This window comes from Trachinotus anak, unplaced genomic scaffold (genome assembly GCF_046630095.1).
Source record: "Trachinotus anak isolate AG129_WGS33_773 ecotype Australia unplaced genomic scaffold, CSIRO_AGI_Tana_v1 ptg000007l, whole genome shotgun sequence".
Lineage (NCBI taxonomy): Eukaryota > Metazoa > Chordata > Actinopteri > Carangiformes > Carangidae > Trachinotus > Trachinotus anak.
In genome coordinates, this window is record NW_027273858.1 from 26,118,792 (window position 1) to 26,141,586 (window position 22,795).

General features: G+C 41.1%; 1 protein-coding gene across 5 annotated transcripts; it reads right to left on the bottom strand.

Annotated features, from left to right (window-relative positions):
* Positions 1-2,588: 2,588 nt before the first annotated feature.
* Positions 2,589-21,732, bottom strand: nt5c2a (5'-nucleotidase, cytosolic IIa). 5 transcript variants are annotated; one of them, XM_071481652.1, is made up of 18 exons: positions 21,584-21,732; positions 20,944-21,065; positions 16,487-16,560; positions 14,050-14,167; positions 13,853-13,948; positions 12,914-13,005; positions 11,235-11,292; positions 10,601-10,694; positions 10,455-10,508; positions 10,209-10,292; positions 9,980-10,027; positions 9,161-9,268; positions 8,945-9,011; positions 7,659-7,829; positions 7,316-7,367; positions 6,457-6,517; positions 5,757-5,933; positions 2,589-5,619 (listed from the first exon to the last, which is right to left on the bottom strand). In XM_071481652.1, exons 2-18 carry the CDS (start codon positions 21,042-21,044, stop codon positions 5,371-5,373), a joined length of 1,704 nt encoding a protein of 567 aa, XP_071337753.1. In that variant the 5' UTR covers positions 21,045-21,065; positions 21,584-21,732; the 3' UTR covers positions 2,589-5,370. The 5 variants fall into 5 exon arrangements, with proteins under 5 accessions (XP_071337753.1, XP_071337756.1, XP_071337751.1 ...); XM_071481655.1 differs by having other exon boundaries at positions 9,986-10,027; positions 21,467-21,593; XM_071481650.1 differs by having other exon boundaries at positions 21,467-21,593.
* Positions 21,733-22,795: the final 1,063 nt, after the last annotated feature.

The window sequence follows — 22,795 nt, forward strand, 5'->3', positions numbered from 1 at the left end:
CCTTGTCTGTGTCGTCTTTGCTTCTCATAAAACCACGAACAGCATCTTTCTGCTCGAGCAGAGAGATGCCGTCACTTCTTTCATACATTTGTTTGGGAGTTTGAAACGTCAGTGGCAGAGACGGCCAGGCTGTGCATTATCATACAAACTACAAACATGTCTGACACCGGCTTTAGACCTGTTTGGTGGTCTCAGCCTCCTGGGTCTCCCCAGGTCAGCCTGCTTCTGGTGCAGCCTTGCAGCAGTTTTTTTTGACACAAATGAACCTACTTGTAAGTCTGGTTTAATTTTCATTTAAATGAATAATAAATAACAATAATGAATAAAGGTTGCTGCTTTAATATTTCATGAGCACTTGATGCACAGTAAGAACCAAAGTGTGAAACGAGGCCTGGTCCACAGAGCAGTGAGAGCTCTGGTTTTGAAATGTGTCCATTTATCACAGGATCATAGTTTAAAACGAAACTCCTGAGTATTTCTACATGAAGCTGAGATTTTATTAGCAAGAGCCTTTCATTGGCTGCATCACCAGCTCAGACTCATGATAAGGAGCAAAGGGACAAACTTATCAGCAGGCTGAAGGCCGAACAGCTGCTTGACCCTGACGGCGTCCCTGAGGCCGCAGGGCTGAGTCCTGTTACGTAATGCTGCACGTGTTCCACGCCACTGCACGGAGAGTCTGCTGCTGAGGAGCTGGCTGAAGGCTCCGGGGCTGGCCTTCTGCGCCAACCAGCAGACTCCACGCAAGCAGGCGCTCACAGGATCATAGAGATGATAATCACACTGATGTTTCTGAGGGAAACAAGTACAGAGACACATCCTGTTTGTGATGCAGTTAGCAGGTGGTTTGTACCTTCCACCAGTGCTGCTCTGTGCTATGACGCATCTAAATCTTGACTGAAATTCCTCACATAACCTTTGTTCTGCAGAAAGTCACACAGCCGATCGGTGACTGTTTGCTTGACAGGGAGAGACGAACAGACGTCTACAGTTGGCTCACACAGGATCAGGATACAGCACAGGTACATTGTTAATGAAGACATTGATCATTTCTGATAAAGAAGCACTAAGAAGGGTCAAACTTCCTTAAGCAGCCCAGTTGAGATCTGGTCTGAGAGACAGGTTGAAGACATTGTTGAAGTTATTTGGTGGAAGTCAATGGGTGAAAAACTGTCTCTGTGTGTGTGTGTGTGTGAGGCTTTAAAGCCGTTTATTTGAGGATAAGCTGGTGCCCTTGAGCGAAGCATTATTGTTATATGATGATGTTGCAGCCTCTCCCTCCACCTTAAAACACCGGGCTTCATCACAGCTGATAAGCTCTTCACTCACCATTGCGTCAATGTGTGACTGTCTTTATTATTATTATGACTCATCTCTTCAATGGGGCGGCTGGTCACTGGGTTGGAGGTTCGATCCCCGGCTCCTGCTGTCCACATGTTCAAGTCTCCTTACAAAACACTGGTTGGCCATCAGTGTGTGTGGGTGTGAGTGGATGAATGAGAGGCAAACTGTGAAGTGCTGCAATGTCAGGTGACAGGTGCACCACAGGTTCAGACTGAGACAGATGACAAAAAAAAAAAAAAATTAAATCCCTCATTACTGTGCACAGGTCTGTCTCAAAAACCGAAACTCACTAACATACAACATGGAACGAGTTTTGACCTGTAAACCTCCCAACAGTCAGACTTCAGCTGACCTCCGACCTGTGTCACTGACACGTCTCCTTTGTCAGCTGAAGGATTTTCAAAGTGTTTTTTTTTTTTTGGCCTGTATCTCACCCCCCAGCACAGAGGTGGCCCTGTCGGGGGGGGGTTAAGGTCTTGTGTGGTGCCAAGTCAATTTCAGCTCCTTTCTTAAACCTTGAGTGTAAATGATTCTTTCTCTATGGCTGCAGAGCCCAGAGGCAGAGAGGATGCAGGGTCAGGGGCTGATCAAGGACCACCTCAGATGAGAGGCTCCAGTGGGAGACAGTCAGGACGGGTCAGTGCAAGACTGTACCTCCTATATAATATTATCTCTCTCTCTCTCCCCTGCACTTGAGATATTGAAATTATTCTTCATCACACAGTCAGGACGTCTGATCAGCCCCAGATTCATTCTGCAGCAGGACAATGAGCCCAAACATTCAGACAGGCTCAGAAAGACATGTCTGCAGAGACAAGAACAAGGAGTCCTGCAGCAGCTGGTCTGGTCTCCACAGAGACCTAATCTCAACAGTCTGGGACCACATGAAGAGACAGAGACACTGAGACAGACTGAACTACTGATATGTGCTTTGGATGGAGTTCATTAATAAATAAAACCTACTCATGACATTAATTTTGACAAACTTTACAGCAGCTTAGCGGCTAAAACTTTGTTTTTTCGTATAAATTGAGTTTTTAATCCCAGTTATTGTAAATGTAATGTAAACCGTGAAATATATATATGAAAAAAAAAACCAAAAAACAAAAACAAAAACAGGAACAGACAAGATTGTGGATTTTTCACTCTGATGTGACTGAGCACAAAATCAATTATCATCCACAGATATAAATGGAACGACACGAAACTGGAATTTTCTGACACATCAAAACTCAGCTGCCATATTGGATCAGAAAATTTATTAAAAACATCAGTCATAACTCAAACCATCTCAACTTTTCAAAACAAAGGCAACATTTAAAATCAAAATGCAACTTCAACACATGCATCAACTGTTGCAGGTAAAAATACATTCATTTGGTTCACTTTACACTCGAGCACATCTGACCATCAAAGCTGAAGCTAGTTTTCAAAGCAGTCATCAGCACAGCATGCACAACAGTTCTGAAATGACTTGAGTAAGAAAATTGACCGTCGTGAATCTCACTTTGGGGGCGTCCACTCTGAAACCTTTGTTCTTCAGCAGCAGCAGTGTAACATATTGCTCCCATTCTCAATTAACAGAATAAACATCCCATGGTGCAACAGGGCAGAAAAAAGTCAATTAACTGTCCATTTGAGCAGAACACACAGCAGGACGTTTACACTTTGACCCACAGCAAGGAGAGAAAAGACACAGCTGATCAAGTCCAGACAGGACGAGGCAGCTCCAACAAAGAGATCAGTAACAAACAGCAGAATCACACGGGCTCATCTAAAGATACTGTGCATCATCGCAGCAGAACAGGACCTTTAAAATCAGGGCATTCAGATAAAAACATAATCATCGTCAAAGAGAAACTCTTAGAACTCTAAACTTCACTAAAAGACACTATTGCATATACTGGCAATATCTGTGATGATATCAGCGCATACAGAGACAGGCCCACAGTGACACTCATCAGCAGCTCAGTCAAACACCCCACCCCACCCCCCCCTTTATAGTAACAGCAAGTTCACAGCAGACAGACCTGATCAGCTTCAAATTACAGTTGAAGAACAACAGTACGTGCTTCAGTACTGCTGTTATGTCCAATTTATAATGGCCAGTAAGAAAAACAAAACTTTGTCAAAAGGATGACACCAAGTCATAATTTTGAGATAGAAGGTCATTCCATATTATCTCTAAGTTGACATTGCTAAATGTAGAATAATCAGTCAAATCTTTCACAAACTGATTCAAAATAATGAACAGAAATAAGAACGTGTGATTAGAACATCTGAGATGGGAGGGGGGGGGGGGCAAAACCATAATAGGTAATAAGTCTACGTTTTGACTCTCATAACTGTGACTTAGTTTCTCAATGTTGACTTTGTGATTAAAAAAAAAAAAATTGACATAGAAAGTCTAAACACACACACACACACACACATATATATATATATATATATATATATATATATATATATATATATATATATATATATATATATATATATATATATATATATATATATATATATATATACACACACATATATATAAAAAAATAAAAAACTTATATTCTACAGCAAGTACTGTTCTTGTTTCTAATCTTCATTTTTCATCTGTTTATTTTCCTGTCAGAAGTGTTCTTCCATACGTTTCACCTGTCATACTTCAGATGACAACAATTCATCATTAATGTTGAAAATAAAGTCTTTAAAAATCCATCTCATTCACTCTCACTGTTTCAGCTCAGAGCAAGATAAATAAGGCAGTAACCGTTTGAGAACACTGCAGGGAGTCACATCTACATTTCATCAGTCTACACATAATGCAGACAGACTATATGACTTCAGGATGATAACCTTGGCCCCAAAGTCTTTCTGATTCTGTGGAATATGAGAAATATGGTCCTATTTCACATCTCTGTGACTGGGTAATTTAGAAAGCGAAGTTGGCTGATGACTTCACGTCACCAGAGCAGGCATCACAACCTGTTTAACAGAAAATACTCGTCTGGAGTTAAACCGTTTCATCACTGACTTTAGTTTCAGCAGCTGTGTTTAAAACACACACCACAGTTCAGTTTTCTGTAAGTTAAAACTCACACTCAGAAGTGTTGTTATTTCATTCCTCCATATCCCACAATTCTTTTCATGAAACTCAGAATGGGATAAAAAAAGACAGAAACTCAAAATCAGATGTTGCTTTTCAACACTGAGGCGAGTTGATTATGAAACAAGATGATGCAACATCTTGTTTTGTTGCTGCATTGCATTGTGCTCTGTTGAGAAACATGCGTCTCAGACCACCGGACACTCACTGTGAATGTTTCAAATATCAAACAGTTTCTTCTGTTGAATTCTACTTGTGCCAAAATACCTCAACATGTCATCACATCTCTACATTTGACCAGTTCTCTTTGGAAGTGGAAAAAAAAAATAACACCTCAAAAAATAATATGGTCCCAAAAATGCAAAGGCTGTGACGACTGTGTGGACTGCTCCTTTGAGATGGGTTACTGTGGACCTCTTCAACTCAGTGTCACACATGCTGTGAGGTTGGAGGTGTGGTGCAGGAGAAGCAGCAGGGCAGTGAACTGTTTACAGTACGAATGAAGATGCAGACCGGACTCTGAACAAAGCCCAAACAAAAGCAGAAGATCAAACAAACCCAACAGAACCAGGAGGACCCATCAACAAACAGCTGCTCTACCTGAGTCAGGTACTTGTTTCACTGCCTGCAGCTTATACCACTAACAGACAGGATTCTAAACTCACTTTATAACCCTGATTTACTCGTGGACAGGTACACTTACCAGGGACATAGCAAGACCACTTGAATCCACATTAGTCCCTGTCATGTACAAGATCAGGTCCAGACTGGTGAACCCGTTCTTCTAAATGTAAAAATGGATCAACAAGTCAGACTCAGCTGCTGCAGCCCTGTGGTTATTCACTAAAGAGAAAAAAAGATAAATCAACTTCAAACATTTAAACCTGACGAACTCATCCTCACACTCCTCCGCTCTTTCCCTACATCTACTCTTCTTCTTCTTCCTCTTCCTCTTCCTCCTCCTCGTCATCATCCTCGTCGTGGCAGTGGGTGATCTCCTGGGGAGCCTGAGGGAAGAAGTGGGGGGGCTGGATCTCACTGATGGATCGGGTCAGTTGGTGCCGTTTGCACTCTATCTCCTTGAAGTCGACATCGTGGCGGTTTCGTGTGGCCAGCGGAGATTCCGTGTCGATGATGTTGATGTGGGTGTGCTCCACCGTCGACTCATGAGGCATCTAGGAGGGAGGAAAATATGTGAATCACAAATACATGAAGGGCAGATGAGACAGACAGACAGACAGACAGACAGACAGACAGACAGACAGACAGACAGACAGACACACACACACACAGGAGTGTGAGTGACTCTCACCAGTACGTGTGCAGCTCTGAACAGATAACTGAAGGGGTAGTAGAGCAGGTTGATGAAGGAGGCGGCGTACAGGTCGGCGTAGCGCATCACTTGGGAGGCAAACAGCGTCTGACGGGAGCCACTGCGAAACAGACTTCCCATCATGCCGTAGCACATGTCCATGTCATGGGTCACTTTCTGGAGAGGACACAGAGACGCAACGAGTCATCTTTTCTGGCAGAAGACAAATGTTTTATTTCTAATGTGGCACAAAGAAATGTAGTTGTCTGAATGGACATATCATCGTTCACATATGGATAAATAAAGTTGTACTGAATTGAATTGTGGTCACAGGTTTCAAAAAGGCTTTGAAACAGTCTCTGTGTTTAGTTGTCACAACAACGTGCACATTTGATGGTGCTCTGCAGTCCTGCACCACCTACAGGGACTCTAGTGTTCAACAGTGAGAGCTGGAACCAGGCTCAGTAATATTCACTGGGCTGTGACCAGGGACACTGAGAGCTCTTCTGTAGGCACAGGCGTCTGTCACTGTCTTTTTCTGGCACAAAAATGATCATTATACAAAATGATGAACAGTAGTGGAGATGGAAATATCAGCAACTTTCATTCTTACACTTCTCCTTCACAATCTCACACTGGTCGACTCTTTCACAGTGAAGGACAGGAGGAAGAAACATGCCAGTGTCAGAGGACGTTGTACCTTAATCCGTCTCTGCAGGGAGCTGATGTCAGGTCTCTCATTGCTGCTGCTGTCCAGATGCCTGAGGACAAAACACAAATTTACTGGGATCTGTGAGCACAAAATAGTTTCCACTTCAACTGGTCACATCACAAGCTCTGCAAGGAAAGATTAAATATCATGCAGCAAGTTTGTACTCGTCAGTTTCATACAAACACTGACACTTAATATAATAAAGACCGGCACATGGGGAGTTTCATTCAAATGAGGAAATGCAGAGAGTTGGTATTTGTTATTAGACATGGTGCCGAACCACGTTAGTGACATAACTGGGTCATTGTGTCCCTGAGCAAATACTAAGCGCTTGGAGCAAATGTGCAGAAATGGTGGAATAATACTGAGGAACAGAAATAAAGTAATAAAATAATCAACAATAACACTAACCAGTTGCTGCATATGAATCTGCATAATATTTTTTAAGTTAAAGCACATATCAATAAGCAGAGGTGGACAGGAAGCTTGAAACTAAATGAACCTGTGAAGCATCACCTTTCATAAAAGATTCAGACCCTTTAACTTTATTGTGTTGTTTACTGTGTAGATTTCATTTTAAATAGAGAAAGGTGACATTTTTGCTCATCAGTCTACACTCAGCAACATAAAGTGAAAACATGTTTCTGGACATTTTTTAAAATTTCTTAAAATTCAAAAACTGAAATCTCTCCTATGTCTGAGTGTTGTGAAAAGGAAAATAAATTTCTATAAATTCCTCTTGTACTAACGTGTTTTCAATCTTCAAAAGACTGGAAGGTGCATTAAGAACTTTCTTTGAGAGAATACATTTCTGCAACACACAACAAACAGCTGAGAAGACGCTCACTTGTAAAGCTCTGCCAGGAAGCAGTCCAGAGACTGAAGTTCCTCAAATATGGCTGAAAAACAAACACTGGCATTAGTTCATCACACGACGGTCTCAAATATGACCACACTTTTTATGGTTACCAGGTTTGTGTCTTTTACTAGTGCGCCTGGCACTGGTCTGAGCTCAGTGAATTATTTACATTTGTGTGAACATTGTGTGACATCAACAGAAATCTGAAGCCCACTCACATCGATGTCATGTATGAGGATCTTTTCCTTCCTAACAGCCTCACAAAAACACTCCACTACTGCTGCTGCTGAAGTGTATGTGTGTGTGTGTGTGTGTATGTGTTCAGTCTCACAGCTTTTGTCGGTCCACACGTGCAGCTCCTGAGCCAGCTCAGGTATCACCAGGAAAGTCCTCCAGCCCTGACGCTTCTTGGATTTGAGAATGTCACCGAAAATGTGGTCTCCAATGTAGACAATGTCCTTTCCTTTAGCGCCCAGCAAGTCACACACAATGTCTGAGGAACCTGGGAGCAGAGAAGAAAAATACCACTTTGGCCACTTTCATCCACATTATCATAACATCTTAAAGCAGTAAGCCATGGCGGTTTTATATGAGGTCACAGCCTCAACCAGGCTTCTGTCACATTAACTTGCTGTTCTAAACATCAGGTGTCTGCTGAGGGATCCTCAAGCATCAGCATGAATTATGAGTTTTCTAAGTTTCAGCAGCACCGACAGGAAATGTTTGGGTCAAAGACCTGGGTCCTGTTGCACAAAACACCACACAAGTTCTCTACTGAAGTGCAACACTCAAACTCTGTGAGTGACCTGGCACACCGCTGATCTGTAGACATGAAACACCTCAACGGTACCTGTTGCAGTGAAGTTAACGTCTGAGGAACCTTTAGTTTTCTTTTTTACTGCAGATGTAAGACTAAGATAAGGACAGAACCTTGAATACTTCAGTGAACATTTTAAGGAAACCTTAAGGAGAAATGTTAAGGGTATTTTGTGCACCCACTTTTATTTCAAGGATAATCTTAATCTAAGGTATTTTGTGCAACTGCCCCCCTGGATAGTAAGCATGAGCTCCACTACCTGCCATGACTGAAGGGTTAGGGTTAGAGCTCAGCACAGACGGCCTCAGGCTTGGAGCTGTGTGTGACTGCTGCACAGATGTGATGGTGGTGTTCTCCATGCAGCCTGCAGTGTATTCTTTCACATATGAAAATGCAGTGTCACATCACAGGCTGATGGCTCTAATGTTGTCCCTGCTTCTGTTTAACAAATGCTTTCATGACTCAACACGTCATGTTGCACATCTTCTCCGACCGTATAAAGACCAAAGAAATAGTTAAAACAGAGTCTGTTTTACATCCCTGATGTAAACACATCTTTAGCTCTTGTCTAGCATTAGTCGAGTTGGGTTTAAAATTAAAATCATGTAATGTAATGATTCAGATAAATAAGGAATAATTCACCATCTGCTACATTACTTAGAAATGAGAAATAAGCAAATGCCACTTCCAGCCACGTTTGGACACACTTTGATGGTTGCTTGTGTAACCATTTAAATTTTTAAACCAAATTAAGTCTGAAAATGAATCAACACGCTGTGCTCAGCTGGTTTGTTATTTACCTCCTGAGTAAACAATACCATGCTGGAGAGGTCCAGTGTATGTGCCGATCTTCAGCCGACCAGTGGTCTGAAAGAAACCAAGACTCAGTCACACTCACACCCAGTATTTCTGTCTTTACACAGCAAATATTTACATCACACACATTCTTTAAATTGGCCCCAAACATAAGCAGTAGTGGTATAGTGTCCATGCAGGCTTCCGTAGAATATACTCACAGTGTCAACCTGCCGCAGCACTGTTCCCTCTCCAAAGAACACAGGCTTCCGGGCGTCAACCAGGATCAGGTCAAAGTAGGACTGCCAGGGGCGGTGGGGTGTGCCCGGCTGCAATGAACATTAACACAATAAAACAAACACACACAGACCCAGACACACAGTGCTACAGCATCATGTCTGCGGGTTGCCATTAGGTCTGTCGGCCAGACTAAAATATTTTAACAACTATCGAATTTAAAGCAGAATAAATACGGCCTTATCCATGTGTGGGTGTTTGGTTAAAAATAAAATGCCTTTTTATAAATATGGGTTAATACAGTAAAAAAAAAAAAAAAAAACACAGACCAACACGTGTGTGTGGAATTACACGGGGTGTAGTTGAGGCAACGGAAGCATTAAGTGCTTAACGCACGAGGGACACAAAGCCTGAACATCCACATCATGGAGAGACCTACCACTCCTTTTGCACTTACACATTAAAAATATGTGAAAACATATTTTGTAAAAACAATTATATTGTATCAGCCCATATTTATTAGATTTTGTAAAATGTTTCCTCTTCAGATTCAATCTTCTTTCCTTCCATCAGCACTGACACTTGTGGGGAAATCAGAAAAGCTCCTGTTTGAATTCTTTCTCTTCACTTCAAAGGTTTCATTAAATCCTGGTTGTATGGTTGCCCAGCGCCATGTTTACTGAGACCTCATCTCATTCATAATAAATCACATCTGCCATTTCTTATTTAAGCAAGGTAGTTCAAATCAAATCCATTCAGATCCCTGACAACACGTCATCTGATCATCTTTCTTTGATCATTACCGTTACCTTCGGGCCGTGAGGGAAGTCAAACAGGTAGGTCATAATTTTCTGTAAGATGAGAGGAGAAGGTTTTTATTGACAATGTGGTCAAGAACAGAATGACACAGAAATCATTAACATCTCCTGACATCATTAACAACTGTCTAAATGAATCCAAAGATAAATCAAAACAGTAGGTTCTGGTGTGTTTATTCATTCATGAACACGTGTGACTGAACTTTGATCTCACCTCTGTGTATTTGTAATCGCTGTTAGTGGCCAGAAATACTTTGGCTACTTCATTCATGCGACTGAGGAGGAGAGGAAGCTTCGGCTTGGTGGAGGAACAACAAAACAAACATCAACAACAATGCAGACAAACTGAATCACAAAAAAACAAAACAACTGAGACTGAACTAAAATGTGTTTCATGTCTACAGAGTGACAGAGTATTTGTCACCCAAACTATACACCAATAGTTGTAGTATGTACTTACATCCTTCACTACGTACTTCTCCAGGTTTTCGACCGTTTTTTCCTTTAAGGAGCCCTTTGAAAAGAAAGAAAACAGTGGACTGAGCACTGACTGCAGGAGACGGCCTGCAGCTGACTGGACTCATGTGGAAGAGCAAATTATTTTACCTTGAAATGAACCCAGTCCACAGCGTCTCTCACGTCCTGGAACATGCTCTTGTAGGACATGAAAAGGTCGCCATCTTTGAAGCCAGTCTCACAGCTACAGAGACCATTAAAATGATGTTAATATTGGTGAGAGACACAATGTACATCCTCCAACTCACTCGTATAGAGGGAGTTCTGCTGGAAGAATCTAACCCAAAAATAAAAGGCAGGCAACTTGCTGCACAACAACACTGTGTGTAACCATGGAGGCTGACCATTTTCCATTTTCTGGAACTGCACAAAGCTAAGGCTGTATTAGGAAAATGTTAATGTAGTTGTTAAAAAATATTTTGGGATGTGAAATCCCAAATACTTGTCCTATGATGAGTCTTGGGAACATTGAAGGTACTGTGATGAGAGAAGATCTCTGGCTGATCAAAACAAGACAGCTGTTATCACAAATGGGCTTAATGTAAACGCTCCAGATCAGGAATCGTGGCTGGAAATTGTCAAAGACATTTTCGTCAGGGAAAAGTTGACAAATAATTTGAGAGTCAGAGAGAGTATATTTAAGAAAAACTGGAAACTGGACTGAAACTCTGAGCAGTAAAATCATTGCACAGGCAGACTGACAGTATTCTGTGTGCACCAGTACCTTGAGTATCTGGAGCAGTTACTGAAGAAATCAACCAGGCAAGCAAACAGGTAGGTTTCTGAGGAAGAAGAGGAGACTGACTGTGAAGCTGAATATCAACATGCATCAATTTGACACATTAACAATGTAAAGAAACAAGTGGAATCAGATACATACATATACAGCAGAGCACATACTTTAAAAAAAAAGAAAAGAAAAAAAAAGAAATATATCATGAAGTCAAACTAAAAGTGAAATTATTTGCACTTTGAGTAAAGAAATATAAAGAGTGACTCTGTGTTCTCACAGCTAGTGACATTTTCCCACCTGTTTTTGGACAAACCAGTGTGAAACATGTCTAAGCTTTGAGCATCGAGAGAGCAGCAGACACTTGACACGTGATGTGACGCACTGCCAACTTTCATCACACTGTATAAGCCTACAAATGCTCATATGAGCTACAGTATGTTTCTCCCTTTCAAATACGTCCATGAAGACGAGGCTGATGAAGAGTTCAGGTTACATGGGATGCATGATGGGAAAGATTCCCATGTTAAGGACTTGCCAGTGTTGAGAGGGTTTTATGATTAAAGAGCTGCTTGTGTTATTGAAATATTGTACACTGAACCATGGCCTTCAGTTAATGTGAAGTGTCCATGAGGTTGGTTTGCAGACACTTCTGTAAGTGCCAGGTCGGACACAATCAGAGTTTCTCAGTTATATTTAGGAGTCGGACGTTGACATGATCACAGTTTACAGGCAGAAAATGGTTATGATGATAAACTCTTGTCTTTCTTTGTTTTCTTGTCTCAGTTTTCTGACACGTGCCAGGCTGTCAGTGTAAATAAGAATTTGTTCTTAATATCTTGCCTGATAAAATAAAGGTAAAATAAAAAAATAATAAATAACCAATAATATGTACCATAAATGTTAGTAGAAAAATCCAGTTTCTCTCAGCTTCATACCATCTCAAAAATAAAACCTTTCCTCTTGTTCAGTGAAAAGTTATCCATGCTCTTGTATCCTCCAGGCTCCACTACTGTAACTCTCTGCACTGTGGAGTCAGTCAATCATCCCTGCAACTGGTCCAGACTACCGCAGCTACGCTTCTGACCAGTTCCAGTTCAGTCATGGCCCCCAGATTGTGGAATAGCCCCTTTCAATCAGATCGGCCCCATCCACTGACTCTTTCAAATCTCAGCTCAAAACATACTCATGATCAAAAGATCAGCTGTCTCCCTCATTTGTTCTACTTCCTTGTTTGTTGTGTTATTTTGTTGTCTTTCGGTGTTTGATTCTCTATGTTTGTATTTTTTCTTGATGTTGTACATAAGCAACAGGCAACAATATTAACCTGTCTGCTGGTTCCATCCTGTTGGAACTGGGTTGATATAACAGTCTCTTTTCAGTATGTGTCCACACAGAAACTAAACCAATCAAATTACAGCACAGACACCCTCAGACCTAACAATACACACCCACTGGAGAACACAGCAGAAAGATAAAAATGTACTTTTTCTTAAAAAAATTATTAAATTATTATTATTATTCTATAGGCTAAATGACTATTCAAACTAATGATCATAAGTCTGGTCCACTCTAATTGTGCTCTGCTGACTTTGTGTTTTCATAGCTTTTTTTCTTTTTTACTATTGGATTATAAAAAGCTGTAGAGTAGTTGTGTTGATGTCGTTTCTTACCAGGCAGGTTGAAGAGTGTGTTGAGGATGTAAAAGCGGTCTGTATCTCCACGTTGAATAAATTTGTTGGGGTACATCTCTCTGATGTCAGGTCTGTGCAGAGTGAGTTCAGACACATACATTGGACACACACATTACAGGAGGTCCAACCAGGAAACAGAGTTATATTATACACACAATCAAGCTTGTGCATTACGTTACATTTCTATCAGCTCCTTATGCAGTGGTCAGAAATGTCTGTTATCCACCCTTGTGCTTGTTACATGCATGTGTGTTTTGTGTATGTGTTCAACTCAGGGATCTGCTCATGAGGATGCTGCTCGTCAGAGCCAAGAGCACAGTGCTGTGTGGACATCAGCTGCACTGTTTCAATCCTTTTCCTTCATGGACTATAGGCTGGATTGTCATCAAACTCTGCAAACATTTATGGTCCTGAATCTTTTGAACTCCAGTGATTCCCTCACTTCTCCTGTAGCACCAGCAGCAGGTGAAAAATGTCACCTGTTCTGTGATCCATCTCCACATCAACTGGACAGACTGGCTAATTTATTTTTCTTCTAGTGCCACATGAGGTTGACTTTAGTGGTTTTGAGTGAAATGTCTCAACATCTATCGGATGGATTAACATTAAATCTGTGACTCACATTCACGTAACTCTAAGGATGAACTTTCACTTTTCATTGAGCACCAGGTCAAAATGTCAGTGAGGTCAGTGTGTCCAATACTTTTGTTTATTACGAAATTCCTGCAAAACTACTGACATTCCCATCACTTTGGGTGATGCTCAGTGCTGCTAGCTTGGTTGTGGGTGTTAATGATCAATTTGAATAATACTTTTATAGGAGGGATGAATGAAAGGTCTCACAACATGGAAAACTGCCCAGTTCTTTAGAGATGTGGTGGACTATGTTGACAACTCAGTGTGAGTAGTGAACCTCACCCTCTTAAGAAGTTGAACCCATGCACACACACCAGGATGTTCCCATAGGTGTCGACTTTGAGCAGGTTGCCATACATTGTGTCAAACACCAGACCTCTGAGAAAGACAGGAAGCAGAGTGCACACCTGAGAGTGAGAATCACAGTGGTATTCAAATATCAAGTCTGTATTAAAAAAGGCGGGGCTCTGTGAACCAACCTGGTGGGGAAGGAGGGGTCATAGACAAAGTTGAGCAGCTCTTGTGGATATCCAATGGACACCAGGCGCTCCACTGTCAAGTCGAAGCCCAGTGACTCATACTCAGGAGATTTATACACTGCAGACACACAGGGAGAGAGGCTCACGTTCACACCACACAAATCACCCTGATGAAGGTAGTGCACCAAAAACACTGGAGAACTCTGCACAGAGAGTTCCTAACATGTTATTACCTGCACCTGCAGCAAAGAGGCTTAGCAGCACATAACCAGTAAAAACATGTTTTCAGTTTCTGGTGAAAAATGGTTTGACTGACACATGCTGACTATTGCAAGTAAGCAACTAAGTAAATCTTTACTTACACAGCACTTTTGAAAATCAGGGTTACAAAGTGCTTCACAAGTGGCAAAGCACAACATCCAGTGACAGAAGCATATAAATACATAATTCAAACAAAAATTATTAAAAGAATAAAAACAAAGGGAGACAAATCATGGCAGGGAGGATCAATGACCTGACCCCCAGAGGGAGACTATTTCCTAACCTGAGGGCCAGGACAGTAAGAGTTTGGTCACCATGGGTCCTGAACTTAAGAGCGTGGCACAATCAGCAACCCTTGCTCTGATAACTTGAGAGGCCTGATGGATCTATAAGGGGTCTGTAATTTGCTGATATATGGTGGAGACAAGTTGTTTATGACCTGAAAAGTAATTAGGAGTATCCTGGATTCAGTTCTATATTTAACAGCAAGCCAGTGTAGTTTGATACGAGAATGCTGAGGAGTCTGAGTTTGCAGTCCTGCAGCTGAGTTTTGTGAACTAACTGTAAGTGTGTTAGAGCACCTTAGTTTAAACAAAGATACAGAGCCTTACAATAATCCTTATGAGGAGACAAAGCCATGGATGGAACAATACAGCTGCAGGAAACTATGAGACATCCAATAATAATAATAATAATAATAATAATAATAATAATAATAATAATAATATAATTGTGCAAAGTAGACAGTTTGGAAATTCCCCGGGTTACACATATGCTTAAAGCTGGAAGTCACTGACATAACAGTAATAACAGACACAGCCAAAGGTAAGTATGTTGTGTCCTACAGGGGGCACATAGAGTGAGAATAAAACTGGACCCAGAATAGAGCAATGAGGAACTCCATTGGTTTGAGGAGCAGTCTGACATTTGGATACAAAAAACTTACAATGATAAATAAGAAAAGAACATTTCAAATGGTGTTCTAGTTATATATACACACTTCCTCAGACAACCTAAATAAGTGTTGTGGTTAGTGGTGGCAAAAGCAGCACCTCAGTCTAGAAAAACTTGCCACTACCAGCTTGTAACAGGATGTTTGTGAGGCTCAGGACAGCAGGCTCAGTGCTGTGTTCTTCTTACAGAAACCAGACTGGAATTTAACAAATACAGGCTATAATGTTGACTAACTCATTCTGAGGGGTAGGTGAAGCTGGTCCAGTAAACCAGAGGAAAAACAAGTTTTAGTGAAGGAGCCAGGTAGTGTGATTGAGGCTCTGCTTGATTTGAGTTATTTTTTCAACGAAGGACAGGAATCTTTCAGTTGTTAACAGAGGGTGAGGAACTGCATGGGAGGTATATTGCTCAAAAGAAGAGCAGTGGTTTTACTGCCCCCCTGCATCTATCATTGTGTGAGGGACTACAGTTTGGACAGCCTTCAGGCCAGGAATATCCCCTCATACAGCTGGGCAGCAGCATCTTGGGTTACAGCAGGTGCTCCAGTGAATCAAGGCGACGACCGTCCCTAAGAACCCACAACTTTGATGTTGTGATCATACAGATTTACAGTTTTGAGATGTTGCCTCGATTGGTCACAAATCAGCTGAATTTCTATGAAGTCAAAATATGAAGAGGAACTCCTGCTGTATGTACTGTGAAAATGTGCTGCTCCATTTTTGATCCATTTACAGTGTGTTTCATTGTATTTTCTCTCTTTATTGGCTGTTCTTACTTTAAGTTAATCAGCCTTTGTCAGAGTGACACACAGACTGGGGGAGACAAAGTCCTACTCACCAAGAAGCTGGTTTGAGATTGTGCTTTGGTTTCTTATAAAAGTGGTTATGAATTTAATTATTCTTATGCAGAAAAAAGTGGTTTAGACAAAATTGGTGTGCACTATTCCAGTTTTTTTTAACAAACATTTTGGGGTTGTAAATACATTGAAAGTTATAGAAAAGAGTTAGATTTACTTTAACTCACTAATTCCAGGGCATGAGCAAATGAAAAAATATGAATGTATGTGAGGACTTAAATGCATGTGACTAAAAACAAAGGATCAAGTAGGACTGGAAAGGTGGCATGTATGGACTCACTTTTTTTCATCAGACCCCATCCTACTCTCTCACTGATCTGTATCAGTGAGAATGACACAATCAGTGGCAGGACAAACTGCACTTACCTGCCAGAGTGTAATCCATATCAAAACCAAAACACTTGATCTTCTCCATGGCCAAGCTTCGGTTGACAAACACTCTGGAAGGGGAGAACAGTGTTTGGTCAATGAATGCATGACAGCTGGTTGTTCAAACTGAATGCTGCACTGATTGGACTTCCTACCACACACCTTGAATTCTCAGTGAACAGAGATAAATTGATCTAGTGGAACATTTTAAGCTTCAAAAGGAGCAGAGAAAGATCTACAAACACCAGAGCAGCATTTTATCAGTCTGACTGAACAACACTTCTGATGCATGGCAGGCTGTGTCTGAGGGACCTACCATGAGTCACTTATATAAAACTTAACCACAACACCAACAGACATGCACTCACTACTGCTTATTTATACAGTCATCAATGCATCTGAAGTAAAAACCTCTCATCCCAGAAATTGGAGAAACCAACTTCAAAATGTCATCAAGGTAGCCATTACACAAAAATAGTTATCATTTATGTTACACATGGAGAAGAAGCCCATCATCTCTGATGTGTATATTCTGTGTGCACCACCACATAAACTGCTACCTGTCTATATCTTTAGATGAGCACCATACATAGGCTTCAAATTCAGATGTGATATGCAGTATAACATGATTCTTTAGAGTAGACGCTAACATAAACTCTGAGGTGGCAGTTAATCATCAGCCCCCCCCCCCCATAAAAACGTTTATAATCAAGCAACAAACATGACTAAAAATGTGACCAAGCATCTGATTTCAGATTTTGGTAGTAATGGCTGCAAGTCCAGATCTCACAACAAAAAAAATCAAAGGTTTCCTATCCAACCTTAATGCCCTGACCTCAACTATGATTTATACATTTTAAGCCTACTGGAGATTCTGCAGGCCCTGCAGTAACAAAGAAAGGACTCCACTGATGTCTATTTACAGCGCTCATTTTAATCGTCATCAATTCTACATTTTCATACAATTGTTGCCCAGCAGTGACTCACTGTGAGTGCAGATAATAAAACATAAATTTTACATAAATGTTTGGCACCTTCTTGCTTCTCTTACATGAATGACTGCTAATATGCAGAAATACAGATTATACAGTGTAAACATATAATCTGTGACTCTGCTCAGACCGCACACTGGCCTTGAGTCTCGATTCAGATGGTGTGAGAGATGACATCAGATCGACAGTAACAGATGGGGATTAAAGAAAAGATGCAGGAACAGGGGGAATGCAAGAGGAGGAGCTCACACCAAGAAATCACAATGACCACCAGCTGATGTTTCCACGGGGAGAAACCCGACTCACAGTCAGTGTCAGTATGGATGGAGTTCCATGGGAGTTGGATGGAGAATCAATTCACATCATGGACATCAAAACAAATCAGTCATGTAGTCACTAGTCCCAGTCTGTTTCAACAACAAAAGGATGGCATACCTCATTGCAGGATGGTTTTGAGCCAGATCCCTTGGAAAGCTTTGTAATAGAGAATATATGCAGTATTACCACTGAACTCAGGGCTGCTGGTCTCAACACTCATGTCACACTACACAGCTGTGATGCCAGTCTGTGTCAGTGAATCATCTAGATTCTATTGAACTCAGTAACAGTAATAAGATCGGCCTGTGTTACCTGCTATCAATTTTACATTAGGCTCAGTCTCACATGTACAAAAATCAACACAGACACAGCTGACATTTCAAAACAGTGTTTCCAATACATTTCGTGGGACCAGGGCTCCACCGTCTTGATGCAATGTAACCGATCCTTAGTTCTCATTCAGTTTCCCTGTGTCTTTGATCAGAAACTGAGGAGTGGTCAGTCTTGGGAGAAGAAAGGTTTATTATGTGCTCTTATTTTTAAATAAAGGGAGCATGGAGAAGAAACTACCATGCTCTGTCCATTTGAATTTAAATTTCATCATCGAGAATTCATTTTTGACCTAAGAAACAGCAGTTAGCAAAACAATCTTGACTCAAGATTCTCTAACTCACTTGTTCTGGAGCTTTCATCACATCACACAGTTGTTCATGGAAGTGTCAAGCAAACACAGACAAGTGGTCCTAGAAGTCCACCCGGATATCCAAACTATGCTTTGTCATGAAAACAAACATGAGAAGCTACATGGGACGTGACACCATGTGCGAGGCAGGATTTTATTTTCTGCCAAATTAAATTTCTGCAGGAAACAAGCTGTTTGTGCACTGATTTGCAGCTAAAAAACAAGGACGGAAAAGACAAGAGAATGGATTGGGATACACGGGCAGCAGGGACTGATGTTGTGCAACACCTTCCCCAGGTTTCCCACCACCCTGTGTCTTGCACTCTCATTGGCTGTAGCTTGTTGACGCAGTCACTGCCAGTCACAACCATAACACTTTTCACTCTTCTCGATTTACACTCTCCAGCAGGTCCAGATATTTCGCTAGTGAGTCTCTCAGACTGTGTCTTTGAACAGTTCACAAACAGCAATTGAGCGCCGAGATTGTTTTGTCAACTTCAGTAAGAGGTGTTTTTGGGAGTTTTTGACCACTAGTGGTGCTATGGAGCAATGTTCTGAAGAACTAGTCCTTGTTTTGTTTGTATCTCATGCTCTACTGGCATACACAGAGGGACACACAAGGACACTTGCCAACCGTTTCACCACAAAGCCCTGCCTACTCTACATGGGGAGCCAAATGACCCTAACCAGCATGAAAAAACAGTAAACAAGTAACTGGTGAATAAACTGGAGCATCCATTATGAAAGGCTGGATATCATTTCAGAAGTTTTAACACTAGAGTTGATATTGAAGTGGCAAATGTTGATTTAAATCTGGAATCTGAGCAGACATGTGATGTCAACCTTCAGTACTTAACAGTTTTTGATACTTGATGTTATGGACACACTGTAGTCGATACTAAATAGGATTGAGGCTCCACGCCCAGCCCTACTGGCTGCTCAGATACACTCCACACTAGAGTTTACAGGCCAAAGAGTATAATAATCATCAGCAGTAGTATTATATCAGTAATATGTTTTCACCTGCAAATCTGTTGTTGTAATGACTTTAAGCTCTTTTTTTCCAGTTATTTGACAGTATAATCAATAATCTGTGAAAACAACAGCTGTAGCTGTGCTGCTTCACAGGCTTCAGCTGGACACTGACTTCCAGTTTTGTTTCCTGTTGCAGTGCAGTGAATCCTTCCTATATTACCACACAGCTGAATGCAGTGACCTAAAAATAAAACCCCTGAAAGCTGCAGATTTTCATGTTAAGGCCCTTCATCCCGAGAAAATCATTAAAACCAGAAAGCACCAAAACCTATTTATTCATTGAAGAGGGGTCTGGTTACACAAAGTTCCTCCTCGTTTACATCAGTCAGCAGGACTGATACACCGTGTGCTCGCAGAGATCTATTTTTTCTTTCATTGTTGTAGTGAAGACTAATTAATGTTATTCATGTAAAGGACTGATTTTTGGATTTTCTGACTCTAGTCAGTCACAGAGGGTGGCTATCTTCTTACATTGATTTCTTCCCTGCCTCTAAAGATCAAATGAAATGATTTCTGGCTCCAGGGGTCCAACGACAACCAGCAACTTTTAGTTCAATTGATCTCTTTTCCTTTAGCTCACAACTTATTTTGAAACAGTTCTTTCTTATTACTGCAGAACAGCAAATATCAAACATTATGAAACATAACAGACAGCAACAAACCACAAACAGAATATGAAACTGTAAATGAGTTGAAATGGGCAGAATAATTACTTACAAAACATGAGATTGTGTTTGCATGGATATGGTTACAAATGCAATAGGGTGTGTGCCAAATCCCAACCAGCACTAGGCTGGTTTGAGATGTCTCTTCTAGCCCATGTCACTGGATTTCTAATTCTATTATCCATAGTTATGAACGGCTTTGAATATGGACATTAAACCTGTGGGGGAGAACTGGTTTGGGGTGGAGGCCTTTGCTATTAAGCTCTCTCCTCTCCTTTGGGACCAGTTTGGTCCTGGGAGGCAGACACCCTTGTCACGATTAAGATTAGGCTTAAAACTTTCCTATTTGATAAAGTCTATCATTAGCCCTGGCTCAGGCTTTCCTGGAACCTTGCTAGGCCATGATCCTGCTAACTTTGAATCAACTGAGAAATTTGCAGGTTTGTTTTTATAATTACTGAAAAGTTCATGTCAATCCATTAACAAAAGCACCTTGTGGGAGAATATATTTACTATAAGTGTCTTCAAGCTGCAGGGTTGCTTTAAAAACTGCTAAAATGTGTGTCAATTTATTTTTTATTACAGGTCATTAATCAGTGGCATTTCTGATGATGCGAATATCTGATACTGAACACAACTCAAACACACACACACACACACACACACACGAAAAACAGACTGTAACTGTGGTGAAACCAAAAAAACTGGTCCATGTTTAAGAAGATTATCAGCCCTTTTTGCTGCAGTCTGATGAACACATACCTGTGGTGAGCTTCACGCCGATACTTCTTCATGGCCACACCGTCCATGTTGGCTGGTAAGTCGGCATACTTCTGCAGACGGTCGCTCCATGAAGTCGTCATCTTGAACCGTTAAAAGTGTTTCTGGGAAGAAAAGAGCTGCTCAGTAAACCCACGGTCACAATTAAATAACTTCCGGCAAACTTTTACATATAAATGTATACTGCTAACATCAGTGACGTCTATTAGTCATGGAAACGAAGGCTTTGGTATGAGTTGGCGGTCCTGAGTCACATTATCACCCCTGAGTGAACAGAGAGTCTGGCCTAACGTTAATGCTGCAGGAAAATGTAGGCTAACCTAAAGTTAGCCCGGTGTCCTGTCAAGGCAGTCACGGCTAACATTAGCATCTCAGCGGGAGGGGCAGCTGTGTGTCAGTTTCCAATAAGAAATAATTATATTCAGCGACTAATTAAAACCTATAGAGGAACGTCTGTCGGACACCCGGACGTCACCTCCAGCCACCGCTCGGTGAGTTCACGTACCTGCTTCAAACAGGACATTAGCTGCTAACTGAGCCACCACCACTGCGGCTAGCTCCCCGCTGTAGTGAGCGCGTCTCACAGCAGTCCGACAAAACACTGACACACAACGACACTTACCGACTCCACAGGGGCCCGCCGTTACTTTGTGTGGAGCATGCGCATGTCTTTGCAGCTTCTTCTCCATCCTTCGTTTCATTGTTGTACCTGACTGCCATCTGCCGGAGGCTGGGCCTCTCCCAACCGCTCCTTTTTCCTCCATCCTTCATTTTGCATTTTGTTTTACTGTCATCTGTCTCACTCTGCTTTCAGTTAACATCCTTGAAGTTTCTTTATTGTCTCCTTTTGGAATAGGTCCATTTTTAAAGTAATTAATCCACATAAGACATTACTTTCCCTTTGTAACTACATTGCTTGCGGTGACCTGATGGATGTTTTACCATAATGATAAGTTTAGTTTTCAGATTGCCTTGTCCTGCTCTCAGTCTGCTTGTAACTTGTTCTCCACAGTTTGCTGCCCTACTTCTCACCACACCTACGTTGTTTTGGGTTCAGTGTAGATCTTTTCCCTCCCATACTTCTGTCACTGTTGGTTTATTTTCTTCCACACTAACATGAACTTTGCTTTCCAGATTTTTCCAGTATGTTGGTCTATTTGTTAAGCCCATTCTGTAGTTTGACAGTGTACACATTCAACTAATCTGATAATTCCTTCACTGGGTACAGCTGTGGACCCTGTTTGTGGATTTCCTGAGCAGTTCAGGATCTACACATGAATTTTCTAAAAGGCCATACCACAGATGGGCAACATTCTGTGTCATACACTGCCCCTCTTGCCACATGTTGGCAAAAGAGTTGTGTCAGATAAATCATATAATAAGGAATATTTAGTTCCTCACTAACAAGTGCAGACAAAGATGTTTAGCGAGTGACTATAAATCAAATCTATATCAGACTTGTTCTTGCTGTTTGTTTGCAGCCTGATAAATGACAAAAGAAAGTGTTGTAACATCCTATCAAATATTCAACTGCAAATAATACTACTCTAACCTTACTGATACTGCTTTTTATTATTATTATTATTATTTCTTCTTATTTTTTTTATTATTAGATGGAGTGTGGGCATGCTTGGCTGCTTCTGCGCTGCAGTCATGGAGGTCATGCAGTTCTGTGACACTTAACAGGCTTTTGAAGTAAAAACAATGTAATAAATTGTTTTCTATTCACAAGTTTGAGTAAAAGTTAAACATTTTTACTTTGATCTTTCACTTGAGTCCAAAATTGGCAGTATGATAAGTACAGGTCCTAATAGTTACACTATTTCCTTTGGTT